This window comes from Pseudorasbora parva, chromosome 12 (assembly GCF_024679245.1).
Source record: "Pseudorasbora parva isolate DD20220531a chromosome 12, ASM2467924v1, whole genome shotgun sequence".
NCBI classification, from domain to species: Eukaryota; Metazoa; Chordata; class Actinopteri; order Cypriniformes; family Gobionidae; genus Pseudorasbora; species Pseudorasbora parva.
The window spans coordinates 36,358,149-36,383,334 of record NC_090183.1 but is presented as its reverse complement, the minus strand read 5'-3'; the positions used below and the strand labels follow the sequence as shown (position 1 = coordinate 36,383,334).

Genomic DNA, 25,186 nt, shown 5'->3' with positions numbered 1-25,186 from the left:
ATGTCCGTCACGCAGGCACTTTACATCATGTGGTCATTCATGCGCAAGCTAAACTCCTCTCAGCCATGATCTCCAGAGCCCGGCATGCCCTCATCTCAACAAAAGGTTTAGCCAAACAAACAAATAAATAAATTGGTGAGCAAGTAAATAAAAGAGCTGAGCTTTTCCCTCAGTAAAAAGAGCACTCTGGCAGCAGGCTTTTTGTTGAGCTGCGCCTGAGGTTTTTCCATTTGACCCTTTTAAAATATTCAGATAATGGAGGATGCAAATGCACGGAGTGGTTTAAAGAGAGGAGGATAGCTTGGCAAGAATGTGCTTCATAAAACGTTTGATGAAACGAGGAATTATAGGCAAGAAAGAGTCCAAAATTTGCAGCACTTTGTGTTATTTGAAAAAAAACATGAGATCAAAAACACTCAACAAAATTTCAGCTAAGCATGTGAAAGTTATATTGGAAACATCTACCTCTTACCTTCATGCTTAACTGATGATCAGTGACAGTCACAAAAACACCCCATTCTCCATATACAGTAAAACAAAAAATAATATTCCCACACACTATTTACAAAGTATTTTCCCCCCAACATGAAACAAGACAGTATTTTAAAGAGGACGACGCATGGTGTTTACAATATATCATACATAAACATCAGTCAGTATGCAGCTAACCAGGTTTAAATGAGATTTAATTGGAAGAAAGCAAGAGATGTAACACTGAGCATCATCTTTGGTGCAAAGGCCAATTCAGAGCATCCGTTATTCTATGAGTATGACATCGTCATCACGGCTGACTGCAATTCCACATCTGGAAATTATGCAATCACTGCATGTTACAAAACTGTTCAGTCTGAAATATCCAATCTAACTTTAGCATTTTACCCAAAAGTCCTCTCTCAAAAACAAAAAAACAAAAAAAAATTATCAATCTGAAGTTGAACAAAAATACGCCCAGTTTCCTTTTAATTCATTGAACTCAAAAAAAAAATGTAACATTAAATTTAATACTCAATCCATACAAATCACATTTGCATAAGCTATAAATCAAATGTTTGTAATTAAATGTTTTTCAAATAGTTAAATTGATAAACCACCTTGAATATTTCAGACTGATCATTTACAAAGATCATATTCATAACTCAAAAAAAAAAGTGTGAATGAAACCCCTCCAACTTACAAGGGCTTCTGGGATAATTTCAGATCAAATTCTCCAAACATTTATCAGACTTCAGCAATTGCTTCCATGATCTGATACCAGAACATGGCCAACTCCTTTTTTGTTCTACATCAGTGGCATATTTTATATTTGGACCAGCACCTCATTTTAACATAGCAATATAAAGATCTATAAACATCTCTGGAAATTTGTTCCAAAGGAGTCAATCAACATTTTTAATAACATGAGATCATTGGCAAAGCTTGAGGACAAGAAAATGAGAACATAACACATGTTTTAAAAATGTTCTGTGTAAAAGCTTTCATAAATCTTGTATAATAAAGTATAAGGATAATGTGCATCAAATCAAATAATATCAGTTATTGCTAGTACCATGGATTTAAGCCTCGGCATGCATATGAGTGCCCAAATGAAGTGTTTTATTCCTTAAGTGAGTGACCAGTGCTTGAAGAGCCATCACCAACATCCGTCATGGAAACCGTAAAAGTGCAGATTTAAAGATGATTGTATTAACTGTGTGTAAAATGTACACTGCAAAAGTGCCCAGTGAAATACGTGCAATTATGTGATCAGACATGCATGCATCCAATCATTCTAATGTGAACATGCAGATGTCATGTGACATCACACCGCTGCTGAAAGTAGTGCACATGCTGAGGCTCAGATCTTACAGATCTTTGATAGCACATTATGTGAGAAAATTGAGAGTGACTTGTGAATCTATGCATAACTTATGAAGTTACATGTCATAATTGTGAGTTTTTCACCATACATTACCAATTTTTTGATTAAAAGAATTACATAAAAATTTGTTTTCCATTTGGGTAAAAGTGTTATAATGTGTAAGAGATAATATTTGTCCCTCAGAGCCGGCTACAGTCTCTCACGTTTGCTGTTACTCCATGATTTGTAATCATTATACGGAGATCAAGGTAAAATAAATTGGCAAGTGTCTGTCGTAGCTCTAATATTGCATGCTAATTGACTGACTTAAATGGAAACAAAACCAATTTCCCGTTCTTAAACCATAATGTGATACAGAAAATAATGTGATATTATATCTTTGTTAAAAAGGTTGAACTATCTTAAACTATTTTTTGTGAGCTTAACATCCTATCAACGGCATATTATAAGCGTTTTTATAATAACGGAATTTTAAAAGACCAAAACTGGGAGAATGTTGTCTTATATGTGACCTATAAGTATATTTATAGCTTTAAGATAAGCTCTGTTAGTAAGAATGTCGTCTCTAAAACCTCTTGTCGTTTTTCGCTTCCAGATCAGCTGCTTTTGGCCATTGATCCTTATATTTTTCAAAATGGCCCTGTCTGTACATCACTGGATCCTGCAGTTGATTTCCATGTAGCTTGTTCTGAGCTCTTCTTTCAGAGTGTCTCAGTTTTTGAGTTCCATCTTTAACTCTTGTCATTGCTGGTGTTGTTCCAAAAAATATCCTTTTTGAAACGACTCAGTCTGACTGAATGTAAAAGTTCCGCGTTTGATTGGAATCTCCCTCTGACCACATCGGAATGCTCTCAATATGCGCTGCGCTTACCAGCTGTGCGAGTCTGTAGCTTGAGAAACGCAGTCATAGTGAAGTCCAGGAGTACGGTGGAGGATTTTGGGGTCTCATTTTATGAGAGCACCTGAGTGAGCTCCAGATAATGCATGTCAAACCACTTAAAGAGAAAAGACAGAAATGAAAAAAGGAAGGATTAAGTCATTGCAAACCACTTTTTTTCCACATAATAAAACTCTAGGGGAAGAAAAAAAAACATACGGGATCGAGCCAACTACACTAAGACGCTTCACAAAATAGTACCTTGTGCATAAGGAACATTTTCTGATGAGATGAGAAGACAAGATGGAAGTGGCAGAGAAAATTGACAAAATACACATATGTGAGACAAGCATGACAATGTTTTCCTTCAACCTGATGAAATGCAAATGTATTGAAATGTTACTGTGGAAACACTGCCACAGTCCTACCGAACAATTAGAAATGCCTGACGATACTGACAAAGTATGTGACAACGTCCTGTTGACAAATCTAATTAAAGGTTTGCAATACTCTGTCAACAAGCTGCACTGTGAGCAGACTGGCAGTGATAACAGGGTATTTGTATGGACAAAATTCCAACAATTCCATTTCTAATTGCATAATTATGTCTGGGGATATGTAGTACCTCCAGTGATCACACATAATCTGCCCACTAAGACAGAAAAATATACTCACAAGTCACAACATAACATGAAATTATGTTACTAGACTAAAGTTGGCACACTTGCCCGAAGCGTTTTTCAAAATTCTTTAAAAAACCTTTTCTAAATCTAAAGGAGAAAGTTTTAATTCTTGAAATGAATTTTGTACACAAATTATTTCTACATACAAGTTTCATGATTAATTTATTATGTTTTTTAATTAGCATTCAAACATCTGGGGTCTTTAAGATTTTTTTTTTTTTAATTGAAGGGTTAATTCACCAAAAAATGCAAATTCTGTCATCTTTTACTCACCAAAAGTCATTCCAAACCCGTAAGACTTTGGTTCAACTTCAGAAAACATATTAAGATCTTTTTGACAAAATCTGAGAGCTCTGTTCCTCCATAGACAGCTACGCAACTGAAACTTTGAAGCTTCAAAAAGTTCATGAAGAGACTGTAAAACTAATCCATATGAACTGAGTGGTTTAGACTTTTATTCACATATAAACATTTATCAGCTCACACAACAGTTGTCGTAAATGGAAGTTAATGCATATTCAAGAACCATTCAGGTTCATTCTATTGTTACGCAGCACGTTTGAGCTTCGGCAAGAACCAATGAGGTTCATTCGTGTGTGGTGAGCGGTCTGGCGCCGTTGTACTGTGGCTGCCGTTCCATCAACCAAGTGGATGTGGCACACTGGTGGTGGTTGAGGAGAAACCCCTGACATGAGTGTAAAGTGCTTTGGGTGTACAGTAGTACTCATGAAAGCACTATATAAATGCCTCATTCAATCATTCTCATGGTACGCAGCACATCTGAGCTTGAGCAAGAACCAGTGAGGTTCATTCTAGTGTTACGCCAGTTTCAAACTGCACGCGCAAGCAGTTCATTGGCAGGGCAGGAGCAGTGCCTATGGAGAGCAGGAGCCGCGCGCTCCTGTTGTGCATTCACACCGGCAGCGTTCGTGTATTGCAAATACAGAGGAATAGGGTCCATTCTGTCACATTTTCCGGTGTTCTCCTCCGACACTGTCATTCCGGTGCTTTGATTTATGGTGGGAAGAATATATGCTGCAAATGCGACCGTTTTCCCCTCTGTCCCAAAAACACATGCATATAACATGCTGTATTATAGATAGTTTGCATGATAAAATTAACCTTAAAGGTTAAGACATGCATCTGGATTTAATCACATAAACGGCCCATTGAAGTTTAGACAAAAACTTTTGGCAGTGATGTGTTTTCATAGCCTGACAAGCCAGACCCACATCAAGATGTTTGGTCTGGAAACTCACCATTGACAGCTCAATCCGAGGGGCGGGATAAACGGTTGTCTTTCAAACTCCCTCTGCACACGATAGGATAGCGCTACAACCAACCAGAGCAGCGAAGGTGAAACAGAGCTTGTTGATAGATTAAACATTCGCCGTGTCCGGCCAGCAAAACTCCGAACACATCTTCCCTTTTTAAGAATGACTTCAGTGCCGTTCTTTGTTCTTTTCTCAGAGAAAAGCTCAACTCCAAGTCTTCCAGAGTCACGGTCAAAGCTGATTCGAAAGACCGCCGTTCGCCAGTTTCTGTGTTTGCTAGAGGCACGCAAACACAACTTGGCCGTCGTCATTATGGCCCCGCCCACTGACTCTATACACGATGTGATTGGCCCGGTAAGAGTTAGGGGAATACAGCTCAGAAGGGTATTGAGAGTTGCTAGAGGACACTCGCGGGCAGATTAAATTTGCTGCCGCTAGGGTGCGTCTAGATTTCTAGGCTAGTGTTTTCATGCATTTCATTAATTTTTTTCACAGCGCAGGATGTCATGTGGTGATAATGAAACTCACGGAACACTTCACTTAATGATTTTATGGTGAAATTTGATATTTGTCATGTTAACCAGGTCAATTTAATCAAAAACTATGCACTGTGGCTTTAATTTAGCGTGAGCAGCGGTGAAACGTTCTCTGCACTGCCGCTTCTGCTATGCTCCTGTGACGCGCTGCCGCACCGCCTCTGCGTGCCGTGTGAATGCTCTAATCTGTTAACATGGGCGGCGGAAAAAACACGGACTGCTTACGCCCTGCTAACATGTGCAGTGTGAAACCGGCCTTACGCAGCACGTTTGAGCTTGGGCAAAAAACAATGAGGTTCATTTTCGTGTTATGCAGCACGTTTGAGCTTCAGCAAGAACCAGTGAATTTTGTTCCTGCACGCCAAGCAGGTTCTGATAAGCTTCTGTTAATGTCTGCTGATCAATGTTTATAAGTGACTGAATAAAAGCCTAAATTAAATCTGTTCATCATATAAAGCAATTAAGTCTCTTCCAAAGATTTTGACTAAACCGCTCAATTCATGGATTAGTTTTACGATCTCTTTATGGACCTTTTTGAGGCGTCAAAGTGTCAGTTGTGTAGAAGGACAGAAAGCTCTCAGATTTCATCAAAAATATCTTAATTTGCGTTTCAAAGATTAACAAAAGTCTGGAACGACATAAGGGCAAGTAAATAATGACAAAAAATAATGACAGTCAATAATTGGGTTAACTATCCTTTTAATAATTTTATTCCACAAGGTTACATTAAATTAATTAAAAGTGACAGTAACATTTAACATTTTAATAAAAGATTTCCATATATTTTAAATAAATGCTGTTCTTTTGAACCTTTTGTTGAAGATGTTTCACCCTAACCAACTGAACTGATTTACTACACTCTCATTAGTCTCATGTTCATCACCAGTCTTAGGACAGAGTGACAACAGATGGCTAAACTTACAGCTTAAACCCTTGAGCAAAGACAAATCATAGGCCATTAAAAGTTAAAGGCCTCGCACATATGCTGATCTCAGTATGCGAACACCCCCTATTGATGATCATAATTAGACACCACATGACACATAACACATCACCCTACAACTCAGCACAAAAATGTGTAAAAATGCAAATATAGCACTAAAATACCTGTTTCTGAGTGACAGCAGGATGTCCCACCCGTCAGAATACTCCTAGGCTTCTCCGACCAACACGAAATGGTGTTACCTCGCCCACAACCACCCCGTCTCCACCAACAACTAGAAAGACAATGTGTGAAGTCTACAAATGACCTCTTTTATCTTCTAGAAAAAAATGACCTTTCAAAATGTGTAGAGTACCGTTTATTCAGCAAAGATCAACAAAATAAAGATAAACACAACTTGCACTGGGAAAAAGAAGTTATATGTATTAGATATTAAAATAATCAGTGTTCGATGTAATGCATTACAAGTAATGTGAATTGTGTAATAAGATAACTTTTTTGATGTAACAGGTAAAGTAATGAACTGTTTTATAAATGTACACTTTTTAAATTAAATAAAAAAAGTACTGCACATTACATTTCAGTTTAATTAAATTAACTACCATAACAGCCACCTGCAAGGCCTGGAAGATCGAGCCTCAGCCAGGTAAGAAAAAGTAATGGAAAAGTAGTGTAACGCAGTACTTTCCATTACAAGTTACTAAGTACCGTAATTAGTAAATTTTTAAAGGAGTCACAAAATATTGTAAAGCACTACTTTAAAAAAGTTAACATTCATTAACAATGAGAATGATTTCTGAAGGATCATGTGACTGAGGACTGGAGTAATGGCTGCTGAAAATTCATCTGTCATCACAAGAATAAATGACATTTTCAAATATCTTACAATAGAAAACAATTATTTTAAATTGTATAAACTTTAATGTTTAACAATTTTGATATTTTACTACATTTCTCATCAAAAAAAAATAAAAATAAATTTTGACCGGTACAAACAAATTTATAAAAATTAATCCATTTAAAAGTGTGCTAATTTCTGCTGAGTTAAAGGTTCCTTGTGTACACTCAGAGTAGGGGAAATCAGCTTTCACCTATTATGCTCCATGGTTGTGGAATGAGTTTCAAGCTATTACTCCTTCTTAAAATATTTTTTAAATAACATACTATAATGTGTATTGACTGAAGCATGTGGTTGTTTTGATTAATTTGTGGATTTATGAATGCTGTTTATTGTTTTGGCTATTTATAATGTGTTTTGAGTGTGTGTGTGCTCATGTGAAACTTTGGTGATGGTATCTTGGCCAGGACTCCCCCGGAAGAAGGGATTTCTTTTTATATCAGTGGGACCTTACTGATAAATAAATCAAAAATGATAAATAAATGTATAATACTCACTTTAGTAAAGTGCAGAGCAGCATGAGTAGGACACTGCCTACCACACATAACACCAGCATGGTGGCCACAGTCTGCTGCCTGTGGTTAGATGCCACCACTGCCAAGAGGTCTGCATGTTCACAGCGCATACCCACAAAACCAGGATGACATCTACACAAACATACACAAATGATTATCATTCAAAAGAAAGCTTTTAAAAACCAAAGCCCAGTATAAAAACATGCTCAGCAAAAGATGAGAATCTTGAATCGATGTTAGAAAAAGCATTTCATTCCAAAATGAGGAATCTGACAGTATCATGTACATAAAATTAATCAAATTAACTCAAATTAATTTGACATTTTGTGGTGAACTACTACATACAGATGTGGACATGGATAAAATACTAAATTCCCTGACAACAGGAGGATTCATACCAACTCAGACACGAGCACCAACACAGATTTAAATTCTGCTATTAAGCCAAATTTATACACGGAAAAGCAATTTAGCAAAGGACAAAACATGCTTGTGGCAGCTCAATGAACATGCTGTCAGCAAGAATTTACTCAAGTGAGTCAGCAATTAAAATGCATGTCAGTCCATTTAGGCTTCTTCATACTGGCAGATCAAATTCCAAGATCCAATTTTTGTTTCTGATTCTAATCCTATTTGTATTACATAAAATATACGTTGGTGGAGAAAAACAAAAACCAGCAACAACAAAATACACATCCCATTTTTTTAAAATAAATACAACCCAAACCACAATCACAGTATTAGGATTTATGGAATCTGTCTTTTTTTTCTTCAAATATCAAGATGCACAGCATTTCATTTCATATACAAAGAACCATAGTGATGCTGGTGGTGATGGCACTAAATAAAACAGCACACCACCCTTATCCAGTCTCTACACACTGAGCACTCTGGCTTGATGCCTTGGCATACACTGACAAATGTATGACCTTCTGAAAACAAGTTGTTTACAGCTGTTGTAGAAAAAATCCACCTCTAAAGCAACTGATGAATATGTGGCAGAAAATGATAAGACTGCTTGAACTTGGACTGCTGGGATGGTTTTGATGATCAAATTTGAAAAAACTGTAGTGGGATAGTGAGCAAAGTTAACTGACGTGGGAAAGTCAGAGCGCATGTATAATCAGCACTGTTAAAAACAGCAATTAAAAAAACAAAACAAAGTCTGAAAAATAACAATCTCAGGACTTACACACATGCAGGTGTTTCCTCCAGAATGAGAAAGCGGCATGTGCCATGAAAACAGAAGTGGCTGTGGGAGTCAGGGCAGTCATCGAAGTGAGAGTGGACAGCGGCTGCTATAAATTCTTCAAGAAAACAAAGGGAAACTGGAATTAATGATGACATTACTGAAAATATATTGTTTAATAAAAAAAATTAAAAAATATCTTAGCAAAAATTCCTTAAAAAAGTATTGCCTGATGATCATAAATGTGTATACAACCTACAAGATTACTCTATTCTCCCTAAGGCACGCATTTGATCTTAAGAGAGTACAAAGGGAGACATGGTGTAAGACAAGAAAGACTTAACTAGGACTACCGGTAAAGATTTTAGGTCCTTTCGTGAAATCAGCAAATTTCCTTTTCTAATCATTGTGAGCCTTGTCTACAGAAGGTATTTACATTGGATGAAAACTGTCTGCTGTATAACAGATCAAAAAGCTAACTGAAATTGGCAATGGATGAAACCTGCTGTCTTTGTATTAGTAGGGGAGCATTACCATTTGTGATTCCATTGTGAGAAAAGTTATGATAAAAAGGTGTCTTTTTTTTTAGAGTCAGTGAAAGGAAGTGGTTAAAGTCCAAATGCATATCTTTTTGTCTGTATTGTGATGTGTATCTGAGTGAAACAGATTACTGAAAAAGAAAACAATTTAGGACAGGGATATAGTTCTTTCTGTTGGCTGCATACACCGACCAGGCATAACATTAATATAACTAATATTGTGTTGGTCCCCCTTTTGCTGACAAAACAGCCCTGACCCGTCAAAGCATGAACTATTAGACCCCTGAAGGTGTGCTGTGGTATCTGGCACCAAGATGTTAACAGCAGATCCTTAAAGTCCCATAAGTTGCAGGTGTGGCCGCCATGGATCGGACTTGTTTGTTCAGCACATCCCACAGATGCTTGATTGGATTTAGATCTGGGAAATTTGGAGACCAAGTCATCACCTTAAACTCATTGTTGTGCTCATCAAACCCTTCTTGAACCATTTTTGCTTTGTGTCAAGGCTTTTACCGTTTCCATGAAAGGGTGTACATGGTCTGCAACAATGCTTAGGTAGGTGGTATGTGTCAAAGACAGTAACATCCATATGGATGGCAGGATCCAATGTTTCCCAGCAGAACAATGCTCAAAGCGGAACACTGCCTTTGCTGGCTTATCTTTTGCCTATAGTGCATCCTGGTGCCATGTGTCCCCAGGTAAGCAACATGCACGCACCCGGCCATCCATGTGATTAAAAGAGAATGTGATTTATCAGACCAAGTCGTTTAGCCATCACAATTTGGCCCTTGTAAAGCTCACTAAAATCCTTACTCTTGCCCATTTTTCCTGATTCTAACACATCAACTTTGAAGACAAAATGTTCACTTGCTGCCTAATATAGCCCACCCACTAACAGGTGCTGTAATGAACAGATAATCAGTGTTATTAACTTCACCGTCATAATGTTATGTCTGATCTGTGTATCAGAAACTGTTGCAAAGCAGAGCAGCACAAATCTGAATAAATTAAGAATCATGATTTTTTTTTCTTTCAAATTAAGATTATTCTCCCACGATTACACAACTAAACAACATTTTTATATATTTATATATATATTAATTTATGTAAAAAAAATTTAAAGATTGTTTTGAATGAACTATTCAATGACTCAAACAATTACATTGATTTACAATTGATTTACAGTCAATTACAATGACTTGTTTAATTACTGAATAAATCAGCATTTTTGAGTCTCGAATGAATGATTCAATGACAAAGCATGCAAAGTGTATTTGCCTTCTCAGTACAGAAAACAGCATCTTCTCAACATGTTGGCAACACAAACCAAACTCTTCCAGGATTCAGCTGCAACTACAGTGTTTAAGGGCGGTTAAAAGTAGAAGTTATATATCAGACCTATGAAGCCCAAAATGAGCCAAGCATGAAGAAAAGAGCAGATAGAGCATACTTCTAACACGTGTAGTAGTAGTGGTTGTCGTCGTGCTGCTGATGGTTGTTGTGGTAGAGGTGGTAGTTGTTGTTGTGGTGGTTGCAATGGTAGTCGTTGAGGTAGAATTCTCTTGTACCTGCCCATATGTGAAAAGGGAGCCTACAAATCAAATACAACATGCACATATTAAAAATCAATAACACTACAATGAAACACTAGCATTGTTGAGGACAACTAAGTACTGTTCAAAATAGGACAAGATGTTTAGAACCTTCCAAAAATCTCTTATACTGACTAAAATCTAGTTTTGTAAACATCTCACCCAAATGTGAAAATGAGGATCCAACAAAGTACAAAAATGCCAGACTCATAACTGTTACAGCAATGAGAAAACACCGGAGCAACAGCATCTCACACGCACAGAAAAGGTCTTGAGTGGCATCTAGCACAAATGAGAAATAGACACTTAAATCAGACTCACTTAAAATACCCTGGAACAACAGTGGGAGTTTCTTTAGACTATTTTTAGAACAGCTACAAGGAAGGACTGGGTTAAGATAAATTAAAGTGGATTTGTGATGCGGATCTCTCCGCACAAAAAGATAAGCGCCAGCTCACACTACAGGACTGAAAGACTACCTGAATTGCTGTGGTGCTCACACTACACAACAGGGTTTCTCTTCATCTGTCATCATCTTGTCATAGCAGTGCCCATACTACACAACACATTGCTGACTGATGCAGAAACTACAAGACATTTGTTCAAGAGTCAGTCTTGACCTACAACAGGGGAAAAAACTTTGTGATTGAATGCAAATGATTTCAAGATTTTGTCTGTTTATACCATCTGCACTGTGGTTGGCTGTATTAGTTCCACTTGTCATAGATTGGTGCATGTATGCATGTATTACTTTGTAGGCCAAAACGCAGAAACAATTTAGCCTTTTAGCACTTACGGCTCCATCGTCCTGAAGTCAGTGTTTTTTTTTAAATGGGTTTTTAGTTAAAGGTGCAAGCCTAGTTAAAGGTGCAAGCCTTGCTCTAGCCTGACAAGCCATACCCACATTAAGATGTTTGGTCTGGAAACTCACCATTGACAGGGCTCAATCCGAGGGGCGGGATAAACGGTTGTCTTTCAAACTCCCTCTGCACGCAATAGGATAGCGCTACCACCAACCAGAGCAACGAAGGTGAAACAGAGCTTGTTTCAGAGAATAGAAAAAAAACAAGCTCTGAATAGATTAAACATTCGCCGTTTCCGGTCGGCTAAACTCCGAACACATCTTCCCTTTTTAAGAATGACTTCAGTGCCGTTCTTTATTCTTTTCTCAGAGAAAAGCTTAACTCCAAGTCTCCCAGAGTCGCGGTCAATGCTGATTCGAAAGACCACCGTTCGCCAGTTCCTGTGTTTACTAGAAGCACACAAACGCAACTCGGCCGTCGTCATTAAGGCCCCGCCCGCCGACTCTATACACGATGTGATTGGTCCGGCAAGAGTTAGGGGAATACAGCTCAGAAGGGTATTGAGAGTTGCTAGACGACACTTGCGGGCAGATTAAATTTGCTGCCGCTAGGGTGCGTCTAGATTTCTAGGCTACACTGAAACATCAAATTTAACTTACTTCGGATGCATAAAACATCATAAAAGCTTACAGAGAGGATACAGACATCTTAAAGTTATCACACAATTTTTCTGGCATGATCATTTTATTTAGCAAAATATCTTACACTGATGCGTCCAGGTCGCACTCGGTCAACCATTATGTTTGGTCTAAGACACAACTCCACTCGTGTTTTGCCACAAGACAGCAAATTGAAAAAGATTTTCTGTCATCCTTGCAGGACTATGATATGAAGTGTGCAAAGTAATTTATTTTACCAACTGTGTGAAAGTGAACAGCACATAACTGGCATAATAGCGGTATAAAGATACATATCTATTGATGCAATTATGTGTCACATGACTAAACAAGCGTCTTGTTTTCAAATACCTCCATATTTACTGTACACACTACGATGTGAAGACAGTGTTTTCAAATTTTTCCACTTTGGAGAGTGTTTTCGTTGACTTCTTAAACCCCTTCTCCACGGAGAGAAAACATATTAGTGTGGACATGGTGTTATATAAGGAACCAATTATGTTTTTATTACCTAAGAATGAGCCATTTCTATCTACATACACTACATGTCCCCTTACAGTGAAGTCACTATTTTACGCCGCCATGTTTCTAAAGTAGCCCTAAATGGACAAATCGTTACACTACATTGGCTGCGATCTTGGGATTTTGTCACAGACCTTGGAAATATCTCTTTGTAACAGCAAAAACCCAGCCAAAAGTTGTGTAGGATTTGCATGCCTTCAGATGCTGCCAGAGGAATCTTTGTCCTGTCGTGTGTGCACTTTTATATTTACAGAAAATGTCAGAACCACCTAAAATCCCATAGAAAGTCAGAAGCATCATAGGTGCATAGGACTGCATTATGATGAGAGGGAAAAAATCCCAAGATGCCAGCTGAGTCAAGAAAGTGTTGATTATAAATAAACTTATTTCATTCAGAGTATTGTCGATTAGCTTAGCAACATGTCAACACCAAACTACTGAAAACAATTAGTCAAGCAACCTTTGTGGAGAGCTATTTTGTGTGGCACTTTCATTACAGTGCATTTCAAATATGTAATGTATAAGGTTCCATAACAGTTTGGAGGCAGCAAAGTAACAGACATTGAGGCAGCATAGTCAGATTTGGATGAAAATCTATTTCAACACTAGTCTGTCAGTTTTACATGTTAAGTTCATTGAAACCGACATTCTTCATAATATCTTCTTTTGTGTTCAGCAGAAAAATTACATTCATATAGGTTTGGAACAACTTGAGGGAGAGTAAATGATGACAACATTTTCATTTTTGGGTGAACAGTTCCTTTAGGTAAAGACCGTGCATACTGATTCACAGGCCATCTACATCTGTTTTATACAAATTCCAAAGCGTCCGGATTTAAACATTATGTCTGATGTTCACTGTTGTGCCACTAAATGGCTTGGAAGAGAGTTTGGGACCTCACGGCATGTTCTTATTCTGTTTGCACAGGGACTTGGGATGAAAATCCATGTTAAATGAGAGGGCATGTTTTATTGAACTGGATAACTCCTCAGAAAAGCTCTTCTGGTTACAATAATGCTTTAGTGTTAATATCCCATGCCAAGTTAACATTTAAAACATATGCATTCAGAAAGCTGGAGGTGGTGCACAAAATATGTTAATAAATGTACTTAATTAAACTATTGCCAGTGTCATGTTACTTTGGACATATTACCTGCAAATAAATAAATAAATAAAACGGAATTCCTGACTGTGTGCATTTCTTTCATCCGTGGAAGATATTTTGAAGTTTTGGTGACCGATGACATCAATCGTATGGACAGAAGTATCCAGAGACATTTCTTAAATTATAGACTTTTATGTTCAGATAATTTTACAGATATGTAACATCATGAGGGTAGGTAAAGAATGACAATTTAAATGAGGTATTTGAGTTAAGAAACCCTTTGTTATCATTGCAAATGTATTCCTAAGGGCATTCCCTTCTAAACATACAAAAAACTGCCATTGCTTATCTAATTGGTATACCAAAATCAATTACTGAGATAATGGGACCTTATATATGTCTTCAAAGAATAAAACAGCTGCAGTACAATCACTTAGTCAATAAAAGTAGTTACTCTATGGGGCATCAGGGAGGATTACAGGCATTATGGACTACATATAAATATATGCTTACTATTTATGCTTACAGATTAAAAAAAAAAGTTATTTAATGAAACTTGACTGACTTTCTCTGAGTGAAACTGCTTGCTGAGTTAAGAACGTGCCTTCATTGTAGGGACAAAGCCATAAAGGATGGACACTAAAGAATGACTCTATATTTAAACTAAGCTTTGTTAACCTTGTTAATGACAGGAGCAAGACTATTGAGCCAAAGAAGCTGCTGGGCAAAAAAAGACAGTACACCACTGCTCCTTTCATGCCTTGGTAAACACTGACAGCACATTTTACATGCTATCAAGCTGAAAGGCTGCAAAACAAAGTAAAATAATTATATGTTGGATACCCAAGTACTTCACTACTAATGATGTGTCTGAACAGATAGTGTCAGGAGAAAAGATTACCCCTCATAATCTGTGTTTCATATTGATGACTAGAGTATTGTTAAATCATGATAATACTATGATATATATAAAGCACTACTAGAAAAACCACATGCACAATGTACACCATAAAATAATTTTAAAAGCTTCATTCATAGCTCACAACTTCAATTCAACCTCTGAACCAAAAAGATTCGGACAGTTTGACTAAGATTAAATCCACTTCAGGCATGTGGGTTTATTTAAAATGTGGCAACGTCCTACAGCAGTTACTTTTCCTGTAAATGAAAAGATTTCAAATGATTCTACTCTTAGTTACTCGCTACTCTAACATTTTATTTACATTTCAAAAGTGATTTAATTAAAATGCCAGTAAATCGAATGAATACAACATGTAATAAATTTACTCACCGGTGAGAAGAAATATTGTATCCCAAAAAGCACGATACATCATTATAAGGCGTTTATGTGACTTTTTGGTGAAGGATTCAAGTCGTCGTCTCTTATATTAAAACATTTATCTTTGCCAACATAGATGAATGCACGCACGAATTCTTGAGATGGCTAATATGATTGATAGTCCGTCACAGTGGTCAGAAATTTGACTTCCATGGTAAAACTGCTTTCGTTTTTCTTCATAGTTTCAGCCACCTCAACACAAGACGCCATGCGTCAATCCAGGTATTTTGAACTTCACGTCAAACGCCTGCTGATATGAACCGCTGACCTTTTTTTCTAATTCACTATGATGATATAGATCAGTGGTAAAACATTGTTTACTATACAATTACTTTACAAAGCACTCCGAGCGCAGGACCCTCTCCACACCCTTGACATCCTTCTGTTGTGCGTGCATGTGCGTGTGCGCGCGCGCGTGAACTAAAGAGAGTTGGCTAGTCAGTGCGTTCCTGTAAACCTGGGAGTGTTGTAGCACTTTTTAAACGTCTATTTACTCCTCTCTTTTTTTAGCTCTGAGTAATGTAATAATTAGTTTTCAGCTTTCATTAATTTTAAAATGTGTTTGAAGGCCTCTACTGATTTCAGTGGTTACATCCCAGTAAACACAGAGCGTTCCTATATGGTTCCCGTTTGGTTATTTATTTATTTTTTTGGAGGTCAAATGGTTCTCTATTGTTTTTGTTTTGTAACCCAAAGAGAACGTTCCCAGAACGTTCCATGCAGGTTTTTTTTTTTTTTTTATAACCTAAAGATAATGTTCTAGAACGTTCCCTGCAGGTTGTTTTGGGGGTTTCTTTTTGTGAACGTTCCTAGAACATTCCCTGTAGGTTATTTTTGGGTTTTACTTCCTAGAACTTTCCCTCCAGGTAATGTTTGGGTTTTATATTTATAACCTAAAGATAATGTTCTTAGAACGTTCCCTGCAGGGTTTTTTTTTTTTTTTTTTGGGGGGGGGGGGGTATTTTAGTGAACGTTCCCAGAACATTCCCTGCAGGTTATTTTTTGGTTTATTTTTATAACCTACAGAGAACGTTCCCTGCAGGTTATTTTTTGGTTTATTTGCATACCTAAAGAGATTTAGGTTAAAATGTTGGTTATTTGAAAATCTAGCTACCTGAGCTAAAAGTTGATCCAAAATATGCTCTTTTATTTTGTAGGTCAACCAAAAAGCTAGTCTTTACTTTATTTTTTTACAGTCTATGGTCTTTACAGGCACTATAAAACTTTATTGTAAAAATTCCATACAAGTGCAAACGTCAAAGACTGCACAATTATAATAGCTAATGTTATGTTGCCCTCTAGTGGAATAAATAGATAATCTCAATATTATTTCAAATCTTACTATTACATGCTAAAACAAAGCTTAACATCTAAAACAAGCTTAAAACTAATTTAATTTCTATTTATTTATTTATTTATTTAATATTAATAATAATATTAATAGGTAATAAGAAAATATTCAATTCTACAGTAGCCTACCTACAGTTGTATGTGCATTCCGATAGGTGGAGTTAGTTCGGTTAAAATGATCTAATTTTTCTTTTAAATGGACTTTTACACGGACACAATGCCAGCCTATTTGTAAGGAGCAGGTGCGTTTCAACAGAAGTTTAAGGGAATTCGAAAATCATTGTTTTATCTAGTTAAGAGGGTGGTTAGTTAAAATATATAAATTGTGAGGATCGTGACCATTCTGAAGTTACATCGATGTGTCATTTAATGGCGAGGCAGCACAATAAACTGATAGCGACCTTCCCTTTTCTTGGATTTTAAACTTTGGATTATTTTTCTCAAGGAAAATCATTAACACATATTAGAAAGAAGACATCATGACTACAAGGGAAAAGAAGGTAGAATGTTTATGTCCTATTGCTGGAGTTATTTTCCATTAATCATTTAAAAAATATTAATAATAATAACTAACTAAATTGTAAAATGTAAAGTCATGTGTAACTGTCAATTTATTGACATTTTTTTATATTTAAAGACAATTTTATAATAAAAAAAACTAAATATTAAAAAAAAACATTTAAAATCCTTTGTGGTAATTGTAATACATAACATCATATGATGACATTTAAATATTTAATTGTTCATTTTATTTTATTAATTTAAGTTGATTTGTTTTTTGCCTAAATGTGCGTTAATGTGACATCATAGTTATTTTATCTAATCAGGGTCATATGTACACTTTGGCATTGATGGTGACCTCTGCAGCGATTGGGGGAACACTACAGTATGGATACAACCTGGCCATAATGAATGCACCGACTGTTGTAAGGAACAGTGATTCATGGTTTTGTGTATACAAGAGTAATTGCATTTATTGTTGCCATATTAGTTGTCTGTGTGTATCTGTTAAAGCTAATTACAAGTTTTCTGTTCTGTGCTCCCTCCTGCAGTTCATTCAAAAGTTTGTCAATGAGACATTTCAGGAGCGATGGGGAATAACGTTGGGGGTTTATGAGGTCACACTGATATGGACCTTTATAGTCTCTATTTTCTCATTGGGCGGCTTTATTGGGGCACTTATAGCAGGGCCAATGTCTGTCCGTTACGGGAGGTACAATCACTTATGTCTCTATCTTACTGTATTGTTCACATGTTAAAGTTAATGTTTCTTTCCAATTGTTTTATTTAATTAAAATGTGTTTTAGATTTGTCCTGTTATGTTCTTGTTTCCAAGGAAGAAGACTATGTTGCTGAACAATGTGTTTCTGTTATCAAGCTCACTGCTTGCACTACTGAGCCGAAAAGCAAAGTCATTTGAAATGATTATCATCTCTCGAGTTTTGGTTGGTATAAATGCAGGTACTGTGTATGTATATGTTTACCTGTAAATGTGATTATCATTAACGTGCCCTTTATGTTTTGAGATTAAGATTGCTAGTTTTTCCCTTGTTTCATTATATTTAGGCATCAGTATGAATGTCCAGCCCATGTATTTTGGTGAAAGTGCACCGAAGCACTTACGAGGAGCTGTGTCTCTGTCCTCTGCTGTCTTCACGTCATTTGGACTGGTGTTGGGACAGGTGGTCAGTCTGAGGTATGTTACATATTTAATTTAAGCAGTTAGCTTGTGTGATGTAAAGTATATTATTTAATGAGGTGCATTTAAAATGGTTATTTTGTTATGCTCAAATTAAATAAATTATCATAACTGAAATGTCTGATTTTAAAATACTTGTCTTTATTCAGTGAGGTGTTAGGTAGTGAGCCATTTTGGCAGTACTTATTGGCCAGTAATGCTATCCCCGGCTTCATCCAACTCCTCACCTTGCCCTGGTTTCCAGAAAGTCCCCGTTACCTCCTCATTGACTGTGGAGACAAAGAGGCCTGCCTAATGGGTATGAGACTTAAGCATTGGTGCAGTTGTATATTTTAATACGCTTTGCAATATAGAGTACTCTCACTGAACTCTATGCAATAAATATTACACATATACAAACATATACACATTTACAACATATAATAAGTAAACATAATTATGATATACCCAAATAATAATAAACCCAAAAAGGAAAATTCTGTCATCATTTTCATACCCTCATGTTGTTCCAAACCTGTATGAGTTTCTTTGTTCTGCTGAACATAAGAGAAGATATTTGGTAGAATGCTTGCAGCAAAGCAGATAGAGCAACCATTCACTACCATAGTATTTTTTTACCTAATATGGTCGTGAATGGTTGCTCTATCTGCTTGGTTTCAATCAGCTACAGACCTCCGAATTTTGTGTGGCCTTCAGATTAGCTCAAGAGCAGTGCATAAAGAGCTTCATGGAATGGGTTTCCATGGCCAAGCAGCTGCATCCAAGCCTTACATCACCAAGTACAATGCAAAGTGTCAGATGCAGTGGTGTACAGCACACCGCCAATGGACTGTAGAGCAGTGGAAACGTGTTCTCTAGAGTGATGAATCACGCTTCTCTGTCTGACAATCCGATGGACGAGTCTGGTTTTGGCAGTTATCTGCAGTAACTGCATTGTGCCAAGTGTAAAGTTTGAAGGAGGGGGGTTATGGTGTAGGGATTTTCTTCAGGGGTTGGGCTTGGCTCCTTAGTTCCAGTTAAATGAACTCTTAATACTTCAGCATAACAAGACATTTTGGACAATTTCATGCTCCCAACTTTGTGGGAACAGTTTGGGGATGGCCCTTTCCTGTACCAATATGACTGCACTCCAGTGCCCAAAGCAAGGTCAATAAAGACATGGATAAGTGAGTTTGTTGTGGAGGAACTTGACTGTCCTGCTCAGAGTCCTGACCTCTGAATGTATTAGAGCAGAGACTGCGAACCAGGCCTTCTCGTCCAACATCAGTACCTGTGGAAAGCCTTACCAGAAGAGTTAAAGCTGTTATAGCTACAAAGGGTGGACCGACTCCATATTTAATCATACGGATTAAGAATGGGATGTCATTAAAGTTCATGTGCATGTAAAGGCAGGCGTCCCAAAACTTTTGTCAATATAGTGTATGTTAAAAAGGTCATAATGGTTTGGTACAACATGAGGGCATGTTTTGTTGTGTTGGGAAAAGTTAATTAAAAAAAAGTATGCATTACAGTATTGTGTTACAGTGTTACTTTTTCTCACATGGACTGCTGCCATTCTGGTCAGCAGAAAAATAGGATGCAAGAGAAAAAAGTTCAACACTTTTACATAGAAAAAAAAAGAAGACACTTAGTGTGGTTGACCTGGTTCATCAAAAGTCAGACACAGATAGCCTGACAAGCCAGACCCACACTTGCGGGCAGATTAAATTTGCTGCCGCTAGGGTGCGTCTAGATTTCTAGGCTTAGACACAGAGACATTAAATATATAATGTATATTTTTGTTTTTATGTTATTTTTTTACATATTTAATTATTGCAGGTTTGCGTAATATTCTGAGTTTGAATTTCCTCTTTTTATAAATTTTGAAGAATACTGAATCTGTTTTTGTTCAAGTGAGATGAGTAAATGCATACTCGCATTTAGTCTAGAACCATAATAACCATCATGTTTCCACAGCACACATAACGCCTCCGCACTTACACGATTCCTCTCAACATGAGGACAGGAGAGCTGTCACTCAATAATAGGACAGGACAGCTGTCACTCAATAATGGGACAGGACAGCTGTCACTCAATAATAGGACAGGACAGCTGTCACTCAATAATGGGACAGGAGAACTGTAATTCAATAATGGGAAAACAAAGTAACTTGTTACTTATTTGAAAAAAGTAACTCATATATTTTGTTGTAAATTAGAAATACGTAATCTGATTATTTAGCTTGCGCTACTTGTTATGTGTTACCCCATCACTAGGGGTGTGTGGTGATGGGGTAAGGGTGACTAAGTTTTTGTGTGAAGTTGAACTATCCCTTTAAATATATCATTCTGATATGTAATTCTTACACTTAATTATGTACATTAATCATGCTTGTTCCACAGCACTGCGGCGTCTGCGTGGCTGTGAGGTGCAGAGAGAAGAGCTGGATGAGATTCTGCAGGAACAGAATGAAACCAAGGGAGAATGTGCCAAACAGCCATGGGAGCTCTTTACTGACCGCAGCGTTCGCTGGCAGCTCATCTCTGTGGCAGTCTTGAGCTGTGCCATGCAACTGTGCGGTAACGACTCAGTAAGACCCTGCCTCTGTCCAATCTTGTGCTGTTATATGTTGCCTCTTAGTTTGAAAGTTCAAGTGTTATTGGATTACCAGTGCATTGCTTCATCATTATGGTATTCATAAAAATATTAGGCAGCACAATTTTGTTCATCATTGATAATAAGAAATGTTACTTGAGCAGCAAATCAGCATATTAGACTGATTTCTGAAGGATCATATGACACTGAAGACTGCTGAAAATTCTATGTTGCAATCACAGGAATAAACTGCATTCAAAAATACATTGCAATAAAATGCAGCATAAGAGACTTTTAAAAATCATTATAAATTATTATATGTTCACTTCTGATGTTGTGATAAAAGAAATGTAAGACATTTAATTAAAGAAATAACCAGAGAATGCCCTTTAGTTATTCAACATTTGGGGTTAATTTGTTAAATACTTTTAAAAAAGCACATTTGATTATTTTGCTGTAAATTCACTGAGGAAATGAATAAGCAAATGACTGATTGACCTGCCTTGCATACAGCTTTTGTAAAATCTTACACAACTTACATAACTAGAAGGTTTTGTGTTTTTTGCACACTCTGACATTTAAAAGATTAAGGGCCATTTTCTTGCATTCCTCAGATTTACTTCTATGCATCATATGTGTTCCAAGCAGCGGGAATATCTGCAGGACAGATCCCATATGTGACTATTGGCACTGGGATGTGTGAATTCACAGCTTGCATTATGTGTGTAAGTCTTCATTTAATCTGTTATCAATTATGTAACTGTTCCGGAACAAAAGAGGCAATCCTTTGACCCACTTGCAGTGAATTCATTTGTCCAAAATGTTTGGCTGATCAGTCTGGACCAGACAAGTGTTTTAGTCCCGTTTTCCAAGGTGTAATTTCTTTGGAGGAACAAGGTTAACACTTTTAATAGTGAAACTGTTACATAATCATTTATGTTATAAGAATAATAAATCTGTGTATGTGTGTTTGTTTAGAACCTATTGATAGAGAAGTTAGGTAGGAAGCTGATGTTGATGGGTGGCTATGTTCTCATGGCAGGATGGGCTGTAGTCTTCACTGTGGCTCTTTCACTTGAGGTGTGTATTATTAAATGTTGCTCAGAAACTATAAACTACATTTGTATAGTGTATGCTACTTACGTTGAACTTTGAGAGTCCTCATATAATGTCTAACCTCAAAGTGGACACATAATGTCCAACTTCTGTAATCTAGAGTGCTCAACTGAATGGACATCATGTCATCATCGGCTAAGTATGATTGGCTACTTTTCATATTGTTTACAGTCTCATGCAAAAGTTTTGATCTGCAAGAAATGTTAAAAGAAATATCTTATGCTCACCCAGACTGTATTTTCTATCTTTGTCTTAATAACCATTACTATTGTGAAATATTATTACAATTTAAAAAAAGTAAGCAGCCATTACTACTTCTCTAGTGTAAGTATAAAACAAATAAATGTTATGTTTTGATTTGACCTTCCTCCAAACAGAATATTGTTTCTTGGATGCCTTACCTGAGCATGACATGCATCTTCACCTACATTCTCAGCTTTGGCATGGGACCAGGTGAATCGCAACACCCTGACATACAGCATAATGTTTATATAATGTAACCATTTCCATAGTGTTATTTCATATAATATGTTTATTTTCTTCATATGGTAGCTGGGGTGACTGGAATCCTTCCAACAGAGATTTTTAACCAGACTGCACGCCCTGCTGCCTATATGACTGCTGGATCTTTAATGTGGCTGAACCTCTTCATTATCGGGATGATCTTCCCTTTCCTTGTGGTGAGAGAATAACAGGCTCATTTATTCAGTAATTATACTGGCTCACAGCAAAAATTACCCCTTAATTAGTTTTTAATTAGTTATTAATATTTATATTTTTCACTCATTTTAAGTAGTTAAAAATTTATATTTTTTTAAAAACGACACATTCTCTGGATAGTCTTAAAGAGATAGTTGCCCCTAAAATGTAAATTCTCTCATCATTTACTTGTCCTCAAGCCATCTCCAATGTTTATGACTTTCTTTCTTCAGATAAACACAAACAAAGATTTTTAGAAAAATAATCACTTCGTGGGTCCATATAATGTCACTGAATGGGTGCTGCTTGGTTGACGCTTGAAAAACCACACCTAGTGATTGTGACGTTAATCCATATGACCCAAGTGGATGAATTAATGTCTTATGAAGTGAAAATAAGTCCCTCCTGTGATCACTTGTATGACAGTAGACGTGAAGCATTGATTTTAAGCTTAAAAAAATGTTTTTCTTACACATACCTATCATTTAAAAATCTTTGTTTTTGTGTTTATCTGAAGAAAGAAAGTCATATACATTGGGGTGGCATGAGGGTGAGTAAATGATGAGAGAATTATCATTTTTGGGTGTACTGTCATTATAATATCGAATATAGTGTTGTTTAAGTACATATATCATGTTTCAAGACCTTTTAGATTATTTACCTGGAAAATTAGGCAAAGTACCTGTTAGAAATTGGATTTCTTCTGATGAATGCCCTCTGTGTATGTGTGTGTTTTTTTTGCAGAGTGGTTTAGGACAGTATTGCTTTGTGCCATTTGGAGCTGTGTGCCTCCTGACTGCTTCCTTTATTCAGATGGTTCTACCTGAAACCAAGGGAAAGACCCTAGCGATGATCACTAAAGAGTTTCACAGACTCAACTACCGTGGACACATCAAAATGGATCCAGAAGTAACAAAAGCCCAGTACCAACTAGGTGAAGTCATTCACTCCACTTCCTTATAGTGTGTTAAACATTCTACATTCTACAAAAAATCTTTAAAATGATGCCTGAATAGTTCATACATCCCACAGTGACCAAACACATTTTGTCATGTTCCTTTTTATATGCATAACTTGCTGATTAAATATTTTCTCCATCATTAGACTGGTTTACTTTACTTATTTTTACATTACTTGCCATAGTGAAATAATAAGAGTTCAGTACATGGACATCACATACTGTGAGTCTCAAACACTATTGCCACCTCATTCTTATGTAAATCTCGTTCAGTGTGTTAAACTGAAGAAAGGGGCAACTATATTCCTGCAAGCAGTAAGCAGTGATTTATCCACTTATTGACTAGCTGTTTAAATTTCTGATTAAATTGAAAGTTTTTTAGAGAGACTGCATTGTCTAGATAACGCACGATGCTAGTACAGTAACAATAGGAAACTCCAAGTCCCAAAACTAAATAGTGTGTCTAATGACAAAGGGTAATATTATTTTGTATTACAAAATACAAACGTACTTACGTTGCTTACAGATCGTTCACTCGATCTTTCTAGCAAACGTCACCTTTTCCACCATATAAGTTAAAACGATAGTCATTTGACAAGGCTATTCATTTTGTAAAAATATGTTATATATTTATATTTTTGAGAACTGAAGTAGGCCTATGATGTCACTGCATAGCCTAAATTGTGAATAACGTTATATAAACATGCAATATCGTTGACGAAAAAAGACAAGTCTAAAATGTAGACCGAATGACACTTTAAGCAGAACATCGCAAATGGAGATTGCTGAAATATAGCTTACTTGTTTATTGGTGTTGTCAGATCATCCGCGAGAGAGAGAGAGAGAGAGCGTGCACTTGGTTGCCAGATTGGACATGTTTAGGTAAAACACCTGATAGTACGAGTTCTTTTCACAGAAAAGCTCTGTTTGGGGGATTTTAATTGCTGAAATCTAGCAACCGCGAGCTCTTTCTCGCGTACGGATGATCTGAAAACACCAATAAACAAGTAAGCTGAATTTTAGCAATCTCCATTTGAGATTTTCTGCTTAAAGTGTCATCCGTCAGTCTGTGTTCTGTCAGGACTCACAAGTTGCTTTGCTGAACTGCTGTGAGCTGTGAGCTGCTGAAATAAGCCAATCAGAGCAGAGCTCAACATTAATATTCATGACTCTTCCAAATAAGGCAAAAACAGAGCATTACATCCTAGGGACAATTTATAGGGTTGTAAATGGACCTGTAAAACTGTATCTGGACAATTTTTGCCCTTAAGTAAGCCACATACCCTCTATGTAGATATCAGAGAATAATTTAACATATTGTTTCAACTCATTCTAGGGCACCTTTAAAGTCTCACGTCTCATCTAAGTTTTAGATTTTGCCAATAACCATAGACCTATCTGCTCAGAAATGAAGAAAAGATGTTCCCTATCATGATTCC

General features: G+C 36.8%; 2 protein-coding genes across 3 annotated transcripts; one reads left to right on the top strand and one right to left on the bottom strand.

The window, feature by feature from the left end:
* Positions 1 to 368: 368 nt before the first annotated feature.
* Positions 369 to 15,771, bottom strand: tgfa (transforming growth factor, alpha). Of its 2 annotated transcripts, XM_067460127.1 has the most exons (7): positions 15,304 to 15,771; positions 11,067 to 11,186; positions 10,763 to 10,903; positions 8,777 to 8,891; positions 7,567 to 7,716; positions 6,336 to 6,445; positions 369 to 2,853 (listed from the first exon to the last, which is right to left on the bottom strand). In XM_067460127.1, exons 1-7 carry the CDS (start codon positions 15,344 to 15,346, stop codon positions 2,846 to 2,848), a joined length of 687 nt encoding a protein of 228 aa, XP_067316228.1. In that variant the 5' UTR covers positions 15,347 to 15,771; the 3' UTR covers positions 369 to 2,845. The 2 variants fall into 2 exon arrangements, with proteins under 2 accessions (XP_067316228.1, XP_067316229.1); XM_067460128.1 differs by lacking the exon at positions 11,067 to 11,186.
* A 1,154-nt stretch (positions 15,772 to 16,925) lies between these two features.
* On the top strand, positions 16,926 to 23,892 carry slc2a11a (solute carrier family 2 member 11a). The gene is made up of 12 exons (XM_067460125.1): positions 16,926 to 17,201; positions 17,529 to 17,627; positions 17,754 to 17,914; positions 18,038 to 18,162; positions 18,268 to 18,397; positions 18,550 to 18,698; positions 20,782 to 20,969; positions 21,589 to 21,699; positions 21,953 to 22,054; positions 22,468 to 22,543; positions 22,643 to 22,770; positions 23,534 to 23,892. Exons 1-12 carry the CDS (start codon positions 17,181 to 17,183, stop codon positions 23,750 to 23,752), a joined length of 1,509 nt encoding a protein of 502 aa, XP_067316226.1. The 5' UTR covers positions 16,926 to 17,180; the 3' UTR covers positions 23,753 to 23,892.
* Positions 23,893 to 25,186: the final 1,294 nt, after the last annotated feature.

Bases quoted from the DNA above. Each gene is read 5' to 3' on its own strand.
- slc2a11a (XM_067460125.1), top strand. From the start codon at position 17,181: ATGACTACAAGGGAAAAGAAG. The intron at 17,628-17,753 runs GTAAGGAACAGT...TCCCTCCTGCAG, and splicing joins TAATGAATGCACCGACTGTT to TTCATTCAAAAGTTTGTCAA. The intron at 22,055-22,467 runs GTGTGTATTATT...TCCTCCAAACAG, and splicing joins CTGTGGCTCTTTCACTTGAG to AATATTGTTTCTTGGATGCC.
- tgfa (XM_067460127.1), bottom strand. From the start codon at position 15,346: ATGATGTATCGTGCTTTTTGGGATACAATATTTCTTCTCACCG. The intron at 10,904-11,066 runs GTGAGATGTTTA...TTTGATTTGTAG, and splicing joins ATCCTCATTTTCACATTTGG to GCTCCCTTTTCACATATGGG. The intron at 6,446-7,566 runs GTGAGTATTATA...TTGTCTTTCTAG, and splicing joins CTGCTCTGCACTTTACTAAA to TTGTTGGTGGAGACGGGGTG.